The sequence below is a fragment of the Muntiacus reevesi genome, chromosome 11, assembly GCF_963930625.1.
Source record: "Muntiacus reevesi chromosome 11, mMunRee1.1, whole genome shotgun sequence".
In the NCBI taxonomy this organism is placed as follows: domain Eukaryota; kingdom Metazoa; phylum Chordata; class Mammalia; order Artiodactyla; family Cervidae; genus Muntiacus; species Muntiacus reevesi.
Window position 1 is genome coordinate 10,396,807 of NC_089259.1, and position 13,810 is coordinate 10,410,616.

Consider the following 13,810-nt stretch of genomic DNA (forward strand, 5'->3'; position numbering starts at 1 on the left):
ATCCCCCCCCAAAAAAAGTTGGTGGAATTATAGGTAAACTCTACTTTCCTTTTTATAATATTACAAATTTCCAGAAATTTTGTGATGGGTATTGTAAGCAAGAAAGCTATAAAATTAAAAAAAAAAAGACATCCTTTCATGTTTGATTGAAAAGCCTTATGGAAGTTATTGTCGAATCATTCTATGAAGTTAAACAACTTATATTTCCAAATGTTCTGATATATTACAGAAAAAAAGTTTCCAGAAATAGTAATAACAGAGGTTTATTCAGTGGGGGAAAAAATAGCATTTTGATTAAATTAGGAAATCATATTTCTCACCATCAAGTCAACTATGAACAGTTTTTTTGTTGAATGAGTTTGTAATGGGCAATGCAATTTGGTATCTCTTTGTCAGAAACGAAATGACCTGCTCCCTCCTACCTCCACCCCATCTTGGAGCATGTTAAGACACCAAAATTCGTGGGGCCATTTTTCAGCTCCATTTAGAGCAAAATCTGCCCCAAGTCCAAAGGGGTAGGGAATGGAGATGTTCACTGGGCTTCCTCTGAGACTTCCGGATTGTTTTAAAGGTTCTGAGGATACTCTTGTGCCTACAGTGCTAACAGGAGGTTTTTGTTTGTTGAAGATTTGTTTACTTATTTTCGGCTCTGCTGGCTCTTCATTGCTGCGTGTGGGCTTTCTCTAGTTGTGGTGCATGGGTTTCTCATTGTGGCGGCTTCTCTTGCTGCTGAGCATGGACTCTAGGCACCTGGGCTTCTGTAGCTGTGGCTCACCGGCTCCGTTGCTCTGTGGCATGTGGAATTTTCCTGGACCAGGAACTGATGCCATGTCTCAGCGTCCCCTGCATTGGCATGCAGATTCTTAACCCCCAGGGAAGCCAATAGGAGGTTGATTTGTGCCTTTCTGCAGAGATTTCTCATCAATAAAGTGTCTGCTTAGGGCTTTCCAAAAGAGAAGCAGAGCAGTACACTTTCCTTAGCCCTGGATGTTTCTTGGGGAGCTTGACAAGGGTAGGTGTAGAGACTGTTCCAGGTTAAGCTCAAACCTTTGGTCCTATGTGGGAAATTTACAAAGGCACTGGAAGCAACCTTAAATCCCAGCTCACAAGCTATAATACATGATACTTTTCTGGTTCCCTGGAGTTTGGCCTCTTGATCACATCTTGAAACATTTCACAGTGGGAAGATCGGCAATAGCCTGGGATTTTAATCAGATATATTGCTACTAGAGGAAAAAGTGAAAGAAGTTATTTAGCAATTTAATACAAAACTCAATCTCTCAATAAGATGGTAAAGTAGAAAAACAAAGATTATTCTTTTTGTATTCTCATAAACAATCTGTCTTGAGAGAAGTGGATTATGAAGAATGAAAAGCCAGCATTTCTTCTTTTCATACATTCATTCAAGTTCTCAAATTTTTCGGCGCTTGAAAAAAATAAAGCTGACAAACACGCCACCTGCTGGCGTTAACTGAGACTAGATCACAAATAATGATCACAGTCAAGAGGTATTTAAGAGGTCTTGAAATGTCAACTTATACTGTATTCCTTTTACTCTTCAAAAAAAAAAAAAAAAGGTAGATCCCGGAAACTCATCTTTTATCCCGTAAACTGGTATTACCCTAGGATGAGGTCAACTTTGTTGTTAACAAGCTCATTTAGTGTTGTCTCCTACAACTTCTTGAAATTTCATCTCTTCTCTTTTTCAACTTAAGTTTCAGAGTATTTTTCTTAAATTTTTTACTTCAGTTTTGAATTCTACATTTCAAATTTTCATTTCAATGAATTTTGTCTTTCCATCTTTTTCTACTAACAGTAGTCTTCAAATATCCTTTATACGCATTAAAGTACTTTCCAACTTATATCCGAATCCTCCATCGAGGAATACTCTGTAATCTATTCTCTGTGTGTAAACAGGTATCTTTTTTTTTCTTTTTATTATGAAAATTTTCAAACATGTTCAAAAACAGAACAGTGAAATGACCCCCTCTGCATTCACCATGAATTCTCAATGTTATCAGCTCAGTTTTACCTGCCCTCCTCCATCTACCTTCTCATACTCACTGGATTAATTTGAAACAAATACAAAACATCTTAATTTTCATATGTAAACATTTTTGTATATAACTCCAGATTTTTAAATCATATGATCATTCTTAAACATTAAAAATAACTTTCTAACATCAAATGTCTACTTGTGTGCTCAACTGCTCAGTCATGTCCGACTCTTTGTGACCCCATGGACTGTAGCCCATAAGGTTCCTCTGCCATGGAATTTTCCAGGCAAGAATACTGGAGTGGGTTACCATTTCCTACTCTAGGGGATCTTCCCGGCCCAGGAATTGAACCAGCGTCCCTTGGGTCTCCTGCATTGGCAGGCAGATTTGTTACCACGGCACGACCTGGGAAACCCATCAAATAGCTAGTCAATGTTAAATTTATGTGATTGTGTCAGCTTTTTTCCCCCCTTTTCTTATTCTTTTCTTTCTTTTTGGCAGTTTCTTTATTCATGTGAAAGTGGAAGTGTCGGTCACTCAGTAGCCTCTGACTCTTTTTGACTTCATAGACTGTAGCCTCTGTCCAAGGAATTCTCCAGGCCAGAATACTGGAGTACCTAGCCATTTCCTTCTCCAGGGGGTCTTTCTGACCCAGGGATTGAATCCAGGTCTCTTGCATTGCAGGCAGATTCTTAATGTCTGAGCCACCAGGGAATCCCCCTTAATCACTGATGGAAGAATTAATTCTGCATAGGCTAGTTCACTTCAGTCACTCAGTCATGTCCGACTCTTTGCAACCCCATGGACTGCAGCACATCAGGCTTCCCTGTCCATCACCAACTCCCAGAGATTGCTCAAACTCATGTCCATCAAGTCTGTGATGCCATCGAATCATCTCATCCTCTGTCCTCCCTTTCTTCTCCTGCCCTCAATCTTTCCCAGCATCAGAGTCTTTTCCAATGACTCTGTTGTTCACATCAGGTGGCCAAAGCATTGGAATTTCAGCTCCAGCATCAGTCCTTCCAATGAAACATTCAGGACTGATTTCCCTTAGGATTGACTGGTTTGATCTCCTTGCAGTTCAAGGAACTCTCAAAAGACTAGAAGTCTAGAAGGTGCCATTTTTGCTGAAAGGGGAAGAAAGAAGTAGAGTGATGGATGCTGAGGGGCTGCCAACAAATGTGGATTGAATGAGTGAATAGATAAGGAGAAAATGTTGTACCCATAAGCTGGCAAGTTAGATGCAGTTGAAAAGGAGGTATATTGAGAATAGAAGGGTGCATGAGCTAGCTTCATGCACCATTTAGTACACCATTCACCAGACCATTCAGGTATGACCTAAATCAAATCTCTTACGATTATACACTGGAAGTGACAAATAGATTCAAGGGATTACGTCTGCTAGACAGAATGCCTTAAGAACTATGGACAGAGGTTTGTGACATTGTACAAGAGGCAGTGATCAAAACCATTCCCAAGAAAAAGAAAGGCAAAATGGTTGTCTGAGGAGGCCTTACAAATAGCTGAGAAAAGAAAAGACGTGAAAAGCATAGGAGAAAAGGAAAGACATACCCATTTGAATGCAGAGTTCCAAAGAATAGCAAGGAGAGATAAGAAAGCCTTCCTCAGTGACCAATGTAAAGAAATAGAGGAAAATAATAGAATGGGAAAGACTAGAGATCTCTCTTCATGAAAATTAGAGATACCAAGGGAACATTTCATGCAAAGATGGGCACAATAAAGGACAGAAGTGGTATGGCCCTAACTGTTGGGGTCCTTTAATGGACCAGAACCTGGTGGTCCGGAGTGGATGATAAGAAAGTGAAAGAAGGAAAGAGGCTAATATTCCCTGGGTTATGCAGTTGGCCTTCGTGCTCCAGGGAATCAGCCAGAAACAGAGTGAGAGAGAAAGAAGGACACGGGGACCCAAGTCTCTGGTGGAGCAAGGGTGATTTATTGAATTCTGCAAGAGTATATATACCGTAAAACAAGGTAGCTTCTTCAGATAAAGATCAAGAGACCAGACTTTACAAGTTACCAAGGAAGCAAGGAGCAATAGAGGCCATAAGGCCAAAAGGCGATCCATATCAAAAGAGGGTCATAAAAAAGCCCTTTCACCAAAGGGAAAAGCTAATGAAGGAAATCCTATGCAAGCATCCCAACTCTTTGATCTCAGTCCTGGGAGCGGCTTGCCTGCTCCTCTCGCCCCTAATAAGGAGCAGAGGGCTCAAGAGAGAGAGGAAACAGCACACAGGAGTCCTACTGTTAAACATTCCCTGACACCTAACAAAAGCAGAAAATATTAAGAGGAGGTGGCAAGAATACACAGAAGAACTATACAAAAAAAGATCTTCACGACCCAGATAATCACGATGGTATGATCACTCACCTAGGGCAAGACATCCTGGAATGTGAAGTCAAGTGGGCCTTAGGAAGCATCACTACGAACAAAGCTAGTGGAGATGACGGAATTCCAGTTGAGCTATTTCAAATCCTGAAAGATGATGCTGTGAAAGTGCTGCACTCAATATGCCAGCAAATTTGGAAAATTCAGCAGTGGCCACAGGACTGAAAAAGGTCTGTTTTCATTCCAATCCCAAAGAAAGGCAATGCAAAGAATGCTCAAACTACCACACAATTGCACTCATCTCACACGCTAGCAAAGTAATGCTCAGAATTCTCCAAGCCAGGCTTCAACAGTATGTGAACCATGAACTTCCAGATGTTCAAGCTGGATTTAGAAAAGGCAGAGGAACCAGAGATCAAATGGCCAACATTCATTGGATCATCGAAAAAGCAAGAGAGTTCCCCCCCCCAAAAAAAAATCTACTTCTGCTTTATTGACTACACCAAAGCCTTTGACTGTGTGGATCACAGTAAACTGTGGAAAATTCTTCAAGAGATGGACTACCAGACCACTTGACATGACTCTTGAGAAATCTCTATGTAGGTCAAGAAGCAACAGTTAGAACTGGACATGGAACAACAGACTGGTTCCAAATTGGGACAGGAGTACGTCAAGGCTGTATATCATCACCCTGCTTATTTAACCTATATGCAGAGTACATCATGAGAAACGTTGGGCTGGAGGAATACAAGCTGGAATCAAGACTGCCAGGAGAAATGTAAATAACCTCAGATATACAGATGACACCACCCTTATGGCAGAAAGCAAAGAAGAACTAAAGAGCCTCTTGATGAAAGTGAAATAGGAGAGTGAAAAAGTTGGTTTAAAGCTCAACATTCAGAAAACTAAGATCATGGCATCTGGCCCCATCTCTTCATGCCAAATAAATAGGAAAACAATGGAAACAGTGAGAGACTTTATTTTTTTGGGCTCCAAAATCATTGCAGATGGTGACTGCAGCCGTGAAATTAAAAGATGCTTGCTCCTTGGAAGAAAAGTTACGACCAACCTAGACAGCATATTAAAAAGCAGAGACATTACTTTGCCAACAAAGGTCGGTCTAGTCAAGGTTATGGTTTTTCCAGTGGTCATGTATGGATGTGAGAGTTGGACTGTCAATAAAGCTGAGGGTCAAAGAATTGATGCTTTTGAATTGTGGCATTGGAGAAGACTCTTGAGAGTCCCTTGGACTGCAAGGAGATCCAACCAGTTCATCCTAAATGAAATCAGTCCTGAATATTCTTTGGGAGGACTGATGTTGAAGCTGAAACTCCAGTACTTTGGCCACCTGATGTGAACAGCTGACTCACTGGGAAAGGCCCTGATGCTGGGAAAGATAGAGGACTGGAGGAGAAGGGGATGACAGAGGATGAGAGGTTGGATGGCATCACCGACTCAATGGACGTGAGTTTGAACAAGCTCCGGGAGTTGGTGATGGAGAGGGAGGCCTGGTGTGCTGCAATTCATGGTGTTGCAAAGAGTCGGACATGACTGAGTGACTGAACTGAACTGAGCTAGCTTAGATCCCTGGCATCTTAAAGAATGAATGACTCTTATTGAGGAATCAGCATATGTTTGCAGACGGAAAGATACCCAATTGTCATTAGAACATGGACTGTCCCTCAAAGAATCTGACTGGAGTCACTATCATCAGAAATCAGTGTTATACGCAAGACAGCCCTCTGAGTACAACAGCTCTTGGCTTCATGCTGGCAGGACGCCAGAGCCTCAGTGTAATGGCAGAAAGTTTTCTCTCAATGTCACCTTGACAGGCTACTAACCCCAGAAGCTGGCATCTCGTCTTCAAGACCAGGTAGTTGTGCCTGCTGCAACAAGTTTCCTTGGAGTTAAAAGGTTATTGGCAAATGTCTTCTCATTTAAAAATAATTTAAAAAGTAAGGTAGTAGATTGCTAGAATTTGATTTAGGAGATGGGGCAGGTCTTGCTGATTCTAAATTTGGCCATGTGAGTGGGTAGCTAAAATTGCGTAGAAAGTGAAGTTCTTTGAATATGAAACCAAGGAACTGTAAGGCTTGGGATTAGAAAGAAAGATTTTATTTTTTAGAGCAGTTTTAGGTTCACAAAAAAAAAGTAAGCTGAAGAGACACAGATTTCCCTTACAGAAACCACTGCTCCCACATATGCATAACTTCTTACATCTCCCAGGAAAGCAATACATTTGCTACATTGATGAAGCTACACTGACACGTCATTATCACCCAAAGTCCATAGTTTACATTAGGGTTCACTCTTGATGCTGTACACCCTCTAGGTTTTGACAAGTGTAGCCAGCACTATAGTGCCACACAGAAGAGTTACACTGCCCTAAAAACCCTCTTTGGTTCACCCATTCATCCTCCTTCCCCCTAATCCTTGGCCTTTGGCAATCACCCATCTTTTTATTGTCTCCATAGATTTGTCTTTTCCAGAATGTCATATAGTTGGAATCACATAGTATATAGCCTTTTCAGATTGGCTTCTTTCACTTAGTAATATATTAGTACATGTAATATTCTTTGATATCTTTTCATGACTTGATAGCTCATTTCTTTTTAGCACTGAATAATATTCCATTGTCTAGATGTACCACAGTTTATTTATCAAAGGCTAGGGTTTTAAATCCACATAGTTACTGGAATTATAGTAGATGGATACTAGGAGTGAAGCTGAAATGACAACTATTGTCACTTGGCAGATGAACAAATGAAGGATAACAACCAAGAGGAAAGTGAGAACAGAACAACAGAACTGATGGGTATAGACTCAAAAATAGTGAAGGTGAAGTCTTATGATGGGGGGGTGGGCGGGCAGTGGGATGGGAAAAAAATATTGATTTCTTCCCTCACCAGCTCCTACAGTATGTAAGCAGAGGAAGATGCAAAATGAGAGACAGTGTCCTTGGTGAAGGACTGGGTATCAATGAAGCTAAGAAGGAAAGAATGCTCAGTGACGGGGTTGAGGATGAAGCCAAGTGGAAAGGTGTGGCATAGAAAACAGCAATAGGAAGATGAGTTTGGAGAGAAAACAGAGAGCCAAACAAACAAGAACACGACAGAAGTGATAAGACTGGAGGGTGTGAATCTGTTGGTTGTTCTTTTTTTCTCTCTCTTCTTAAAACATTAAAAATTACATTCCTTTATTTTATTTTTGGTTGTGCTGGGTCTGTGTTGCTGTGGGCTTTATCTAGATGCAGTGAGCAGGAGCTACTCCTTGCTGTAGTGTGTGGGCTTCTCATAGCAAGTGGCTTCTCCAGTGGAGCACCAGCTCTAGAGGATATTTCTGCACTGACCCAGAGCCTTTGAATAGTACCAGTTCTAGGCTGCGTTCACTATCTGTGGTCCCGTCTGCAATTCGTCGTTTTTGATGAGGGTTCCAAATTGAATCTTGGTGGTGAGGGTTTTTTGTTTTATGTGTCTGATCTAAATTCAACCTCAAGAGGAATGGTGGCATGTTTCAGTTCAGTTCAGTCACTCAGCCATGTTCAACTGTTTGCTACTCCATGGACTGCAGCATGCCAGGCTTCCCTGTCCATCACCAACTCCCAGAGCTTGCTCAAACTGGCATGATTGAGCCTGGATTTGGATGAAATGCCCTGAAGCATTGGTTCTCAATATGCTGGTTGCATATTCCAGTCACCTGGAAAGATTTAAAATACCAGTCTCCACCCTACCAGAGAAGACAATGGCACCCTACCCCAGTATTCTTGCCCCATGGACGGAGGAGCCTGGTGGGCTTCAGTCCATGGGGTCGCTAAGAGTCAGACACGACTGAGTGACTTCACTTTCACTTTTCACTTTCATGCATTGGAGAAGGAAATGGCAACCCACTCCAGTGTTCTTGCCTGGAGAATCTCAGGGACCGGGGAGCCTGGTGGGATGCCATCTATGGGGTCGCCCAGAGTCGGACACGACTGCAGCGACTTAGGAGCAGCAGCAGCTCCACCCTACCTCAATAGAATCAGAATTTATGGAGGTGGGACTCAGATACCAGTAGATTTTTAAGCTTCTTAGGTGACACAAAAGTGCAAGCCAAGGTAGACAATCACTCTTTGAATTATTTAAAATTTATAAAACATAAAACAGAGTAAGACATAGGCATGAAAGGACAAAGTATTTGTAAATACACAGAAGACAGAGATTAGATCTATTGGACAGACTTGGAAAGATCTTATGAAAGTCATGTCGTTTGAGATTTAAGAAGATCAAGATTAGGATAATGGAAGAACAATTTCATAAAACTATCAGGTTGAGTGAAGGTATGGAATTGAGAAAATACTGAATCTGATGTTCCCACTGGTTCCACTCCTATACAAGGTAATTGTGTGAGCAAAGTGGAAGGAAACTGAGAACAGACCGAGTTCTAGACCACGAGGGAGTTATAGACAACTGACAGAGTTCTAGACATTGAAAGTTTTGATACACTGAGTGGCCCATTTAGAGTTTTGGATAGAAAGAACAAATCTAGAGCAAGGTGCAAAATGAAATGGAGGAGAGAACATTAAAGTAGAGTTATTCAGTTATTCAGTTTTGCAATTATAAGGTATTTGCAATACTTAAGGTGGAGTGGGAATAGAAAGCAGAGGAGGAAAAGGAGAAACACGATAGATCTAGAATCTAAAGGACTAGGCAACTTGAATGTGGAGAATAACAGAGGGAAGTCAAAAAGTTAATCAGAGAATTTTAACTACAGGAGTGGTGTCATTAACAAAAATAAGAGTTGTTACCAACTTCAATCTCATACTGGTCACCACACAATAGGCTAATAAATCAGAGAGGGGTTGTTGGGCCAAAGAATAGTGATTTTATTTGGAAAGCTGGCAGACTAGGAAGATGGTGGACTTGTGCCCCACAGAACCATCTTGACTGGCAGGCAGATTCTTTACCACTAAGCCACCTAGTGCCCTTTAAATGCAACCATGCGTCAATTACCCTTAGTCTCATAAGTATGCACACATCACGATCCAGAGCAAGTATAAATAAGTTTATGTACCTGATATTTCCATATCCCTTAATATAAAACCTACATTGGATGTATGGCTATTCTTACTAACGATGTATGTCCAGATCATATCCAGACTCACATATCTCTGTCATTCAGTTCAGTTCAGTCGCTCAGTCCTGTCCAACTCTTTGCAACCCCATGGACTGCAGCATGCCAGGCCTCCCTGTCCATCACCAACTCCCGGAGTTTACTCAAACTCATGTCCATTGAGTTGGTGATGCAATCCAACCATCTCAACCTCTGTCATCCCCTTCTTCTCCCGCCTTCAATCTTTCCCAGCATCAGGGTCTTTTCTAATGAGTCAGCTCTTCGCATCAGGGGGCCAAAGTATTGGAGTTTCAGCTTCAACATCAGTCCTTCCAATAAACATCCAGGACTGATCTCCTTTAGGATGGACTGGTTGGATCTCCTTGCAGTCCAAGGGACTCTCAAGAGTCTTCTCCAACGCCACAGTTCAAAAGCATCAATTCTTTGGTGCTCAGCTTTCTTTATAGTCCAACTCTTACATCCATACATGACTACTGGAAAAATCATAGCTTTGACTAGACGGACCTTTGTTGGCAAAGTAATGTCTCTGCTTTTTAATATGCTATCTAGGTTGGTCATAATTTTCCTTCCAAGGAGTAAGCGTCTTTTAATTTCACGGCTGCAGTCACCATCTGCAGTGATTTTGGAGCCCCCCCCCCCACCTCAAATAATGTCTGCCACTGTTTCCCCATCTATTTGCCATGAAGAGAGAGTACTGGATGCCATGATCTTAGTTTTCTGAATGTTGAGCTTTAAGCCAACTTTTTTACTCTCCTCTTTCACTTTCATCAAGAGGCTCTTTAGTTCTTCTTTGCTTTCTGCCATAAGGGTGGTGTCATCTGCATATCTGAAGTTATTGATATTTCTCCCAGCAATTTTGATTCCAGCTTGTGCTTCATCCAGTCCAGCATTTCTCATGATGTACTCTGCACATAAGTTAATAAGCAGGGTAACAATATACAACCTTGATGTACTCCTTTCCCGTTTGGAACCAGTCTGTTGTTCTATGTCCAGTTCTAACTATTGCTTCCTGACCCGCATAAAGATTTCTCAAGCGGCAGGTCAAGTGGTCTGTTATTCCCATCTCTTTCAGAATTTTCCATAGTTTATTGTGATCCAAACAGTCAAAGGCTTTGGCATAGTCAATAAAGCAGAAATAGATGTTTTTCTGGAACTCTGTTGCTTTACTGATGATCCAGTGGATGTTAGGAATTTGACCTCTGGTTCCTCTGCCTTTTCTAAATCCAGCTTGAACATCTGGAAGTTCATGGTTCACATACTGTTGAAGCCTGGCTTGGAGAATTTTGAGCATTACTTTACTACCGTGTGAGATGAGTGCAACTGTGTGGTAGTTTAAGCATTCTTCGGCATTGCTTTTCTTTGGGATTGGAAAGAAAACTGACCTTTTCCAGTCCTGTGGCCACTGCTAAGGTTTCCAAATTTGCTGGCATATTGAGTGCAGCACTGTCACAGCATCAACTTTTAGGATTTGAAATAGCTCAGCTGAAACTCCATCTCCTCCACTCGCTTTGTTCGTAGTGATGCTTCCTAAGGCCCACTTGACTTCACATTCCAGGATGTCTGGTTCTAGGTGAGTGATCATACCATCGTGATTATCTGAGTCATGAAGATCTTTTTTTGTATAGTTCTTCTGTGTATTCTTGCCACCTCTTCTTAATATCTTCTTCTTCTATTAGGTCCATACCATTTCTGTCCTTTATTGAGTCCATCTTTTCATGAAATGTTCCCTTGGTGTCTTTAATTTTCTTAAAGAGTTCTCTAGTCTTTCCCATTTTATTGTTTTCCTTTATTTCTTTGCACTGATCACTGAGGAAGACTTTCTTATCTCTCCTCACTATTCTTTGGAACTCTGAATTCAAATGGGTATATCTTTCCTTTTCTCCTTTGGAGAAAATTTGGCCTTGAAGTACAGAATGAAGCAGGGCAAAGGTTAAAAGAGTTTTGCCAAGAGAACACACGGGTCATAGTAAACACCCTCTTCCAACACCCAAGAGAAGACTCTACACATGGACATCATCAGATGGTCAACACTAAAATCAGATTGATTATATTCTTTGCAGCCAAAGATGGAGAAGCTCTGTACAGTCAGCAAAAAGAAGACCGGGAGCTGTGGCTCAGATCATGAACTCCTTATTGTGAAATTCAGACTTAAACTGAAGATAGTAGGGAAAACCACTAGACCATTCAGATATGACCTAAATCAAATCCCTTATGCTTATACAGTGGAAGGAAGAAATAGATATAAGGGACTAGATCTGATAGAGTGCCTGATGAACTATGGACAGAGGTTCGTGACATTGTACAGGAGACAGGGATCAAGACCACCCCCGAGAAAAAAAAATGCAGAAAAGCAAAGTGGCTGTCTGAGGAGACCTTATAAATAGCTGTGAAAAGGAGAAGCAAAAAGCGAAGGAGAAAAGGAAAGATACACTTGTCATTATGCTGCCTTTTATGTCAGAAAAACACTCCTGAGTTGGAACACCCTGGGCTTGAATCTTCTTCCTTCGTTTATCATAGGCTTTGCACAAAGGAGAATAAGCTGAGGAGAAAGCCTAGGTAGACCTGGAGAATCAGTGGCCCGCATGACACCACCATAATTCTCACTGACATTGTTGGGTATTCTATACTGGTGAGAGTATTTTTCTTTGAATTTCAAACGTGCTTTCACATCAGCCCATTACAAGTCCTGTCCAATGACCTCACATACGTTGTGAATACTTGTTTGGTCCACACAGAAAAGGAAAGGCTTCTCTTGAAGTCTAAGTCTCCGGGGGAAAAGATGGGAAACAAGTTTGCCCTACACCAAGAAACTTATAGAGTCCAGTGCTGTTTAAATTCCTCACTGATCAGAAGAAAAACAACAACAACAACAACCAAAAAACACAGGCTCTGATATAACTAACACCCTCTTGGCCCTGAAACGTAACCGTCAGAGCACAACACAAGCCAGCCATCTGTGAGCGGCGCCAGCGTGGAACTCCCACCGCGGGCGCGCGGGGCAGGTGCCTGAGGAGACCGCCTCACACACGCCCCGCTGGACCTTGCCGCGGGCGCATGCGCGCGCCGCCACGCTCGAGGGGGGAGGGGGGGGCGGGCCTCGACCGCCATCTTGCCGTGCGCGGGACTCGCGCCGCGGGTCCCAAAGCAACCTCGGGCTTGCGGCGGGGTCCTGTCCGGACCGCCTTCCCCCTTTCTCTGTCAGACCCGGCCAACAGCCCTAGCCGGCCCGCCCAGCCCCAGCTCTCGGCCAATGAGCTGATCCGAGGCTCGCAGCCCGACTCTCAGGCGCGACTTGCTCTGGTGCCCGTCCCGCAAGGCGGAGCGCGGGGGGCACCTAGCCTGCCCCTCCGGCCGCCATGCCCAACGTGCAGCTGCCACCCAAGGAGAGCAACCTCTTCAAACGCATTTTGGTGAGTGGCCGCTGACCGCGCCGCCGGCGGTCCAGCGCCTGGCGCGGCCGGGCCGCCCCGCCCCCCTCGGGCTCTTTGTTTTTGTGGAAACCCGCAGGCCCACCTCGCCGGGCTGCCTCCCCGCTGTCGTGTCTCTCTCTGTGGACAGCGCTTCCAGGAACTTTTCGCCGCAGTCACCCTGGCCCTGGGCGCGGGGAGCGGCCCGCGCGCTGCGGTGCCTGGCGGCCGGCCTAGCCGGCCCCTCGCTCCTGGTCCTCCGCAGTTTCCTTTAGCCGTCACCCCCGCGCCCAGGGGTGCTGGTTCGCTTCTCCGTGTGGAATCTGTTGCATAGCGCGCGCTGACAGTCAGGAGAGAGGGAGCGAGTCGGTGGCGGGGCGGGATCTGGTTTATACTGGTTCCCGGGAGCTAAAATCTCGGACGGAGACCGACCCTCCCTTTGATCGAGAGGTTTGTCTCCTTTTAGTGGTCAGTGTTCACCCTCTGAGAAGTTTGTGACTGGAACTGCCATTTTTAAGTTATAAATTCGAGCACAACTCTTGATTGCTTTTTTAAAAAATGGTATTTTTACTTTAATTGGAGGATAATTGTTGTATAATGTTGTGTTGGTTTCTCTTATATAGCAACGTAAATCAGTCATAAATATGTCCCCTCCCTCTTCAACCTTTCCCCCCCGCCCAATCCCACCACTCTCTGTTGTCACAGGGAACTCGGATTGCATTTAACTCGTACAGGCCCTGCGGTGAGCTAAGTGATGAAAGCTTCTTGGGGTAGGCTGGCGTTGCACTTGAGGGAGCATTCACTTTGTTTTGTAGCAGAAAGAAACCTGGGAAGCAACGTGGAAAATGCGGTGAAAATGTTAAATCCTAATTTTATATGGTGCTTAGTGTTGAGCTGAAACTCCAGTCCTTTGGCCACCTGATGTGAGGAACTGACTCAATTGAAAAGAC

General features: G+C 43.3%; 2 protein-coding genes across 3 annotated transcripts in view; one reads left to right on the forward strand and one right to left on the reverse strand.

The window, feature by feature from the left end:
• MTRF1 (mitochondrial translation release factor 1) overlaps positions 1-12,985 on the reverse strand; it is a 53,253-nt gene extending 40,268 nt beyond the window's left edge. The window contains exon 1 of the mRNA XM_065902313.1: positions 12,967-12,985. The gene's annotated coding sequence lies outside the window, so the exon portion shown is untranslated. The remainder of the gene's footprint in view (positions 1-12,966) is intronic.
• The window catches only part of NAA16 (N-alpha-acetyltransferase 16, NatA auxiliary subunit), a 65,950-nt gene continuing 64,694 nt past the window's right edge, over positions 12,555-13,810 (forward strand). For both annotated transcript variants that reach the window (XM_065902310.1, XM_065902309.1), the window contains exon 1: positions 12,555-12,863. In XM_065902310.1, coding sequence (XP_065758382.1) covers positions 12,810-12,863 — 54 coding nt within the window. In that variant the 5' untranslated portion in view covers positions 12,555-12,809. The remainder of the gene's footprint in view (positions 12,864-13,810) is intronic.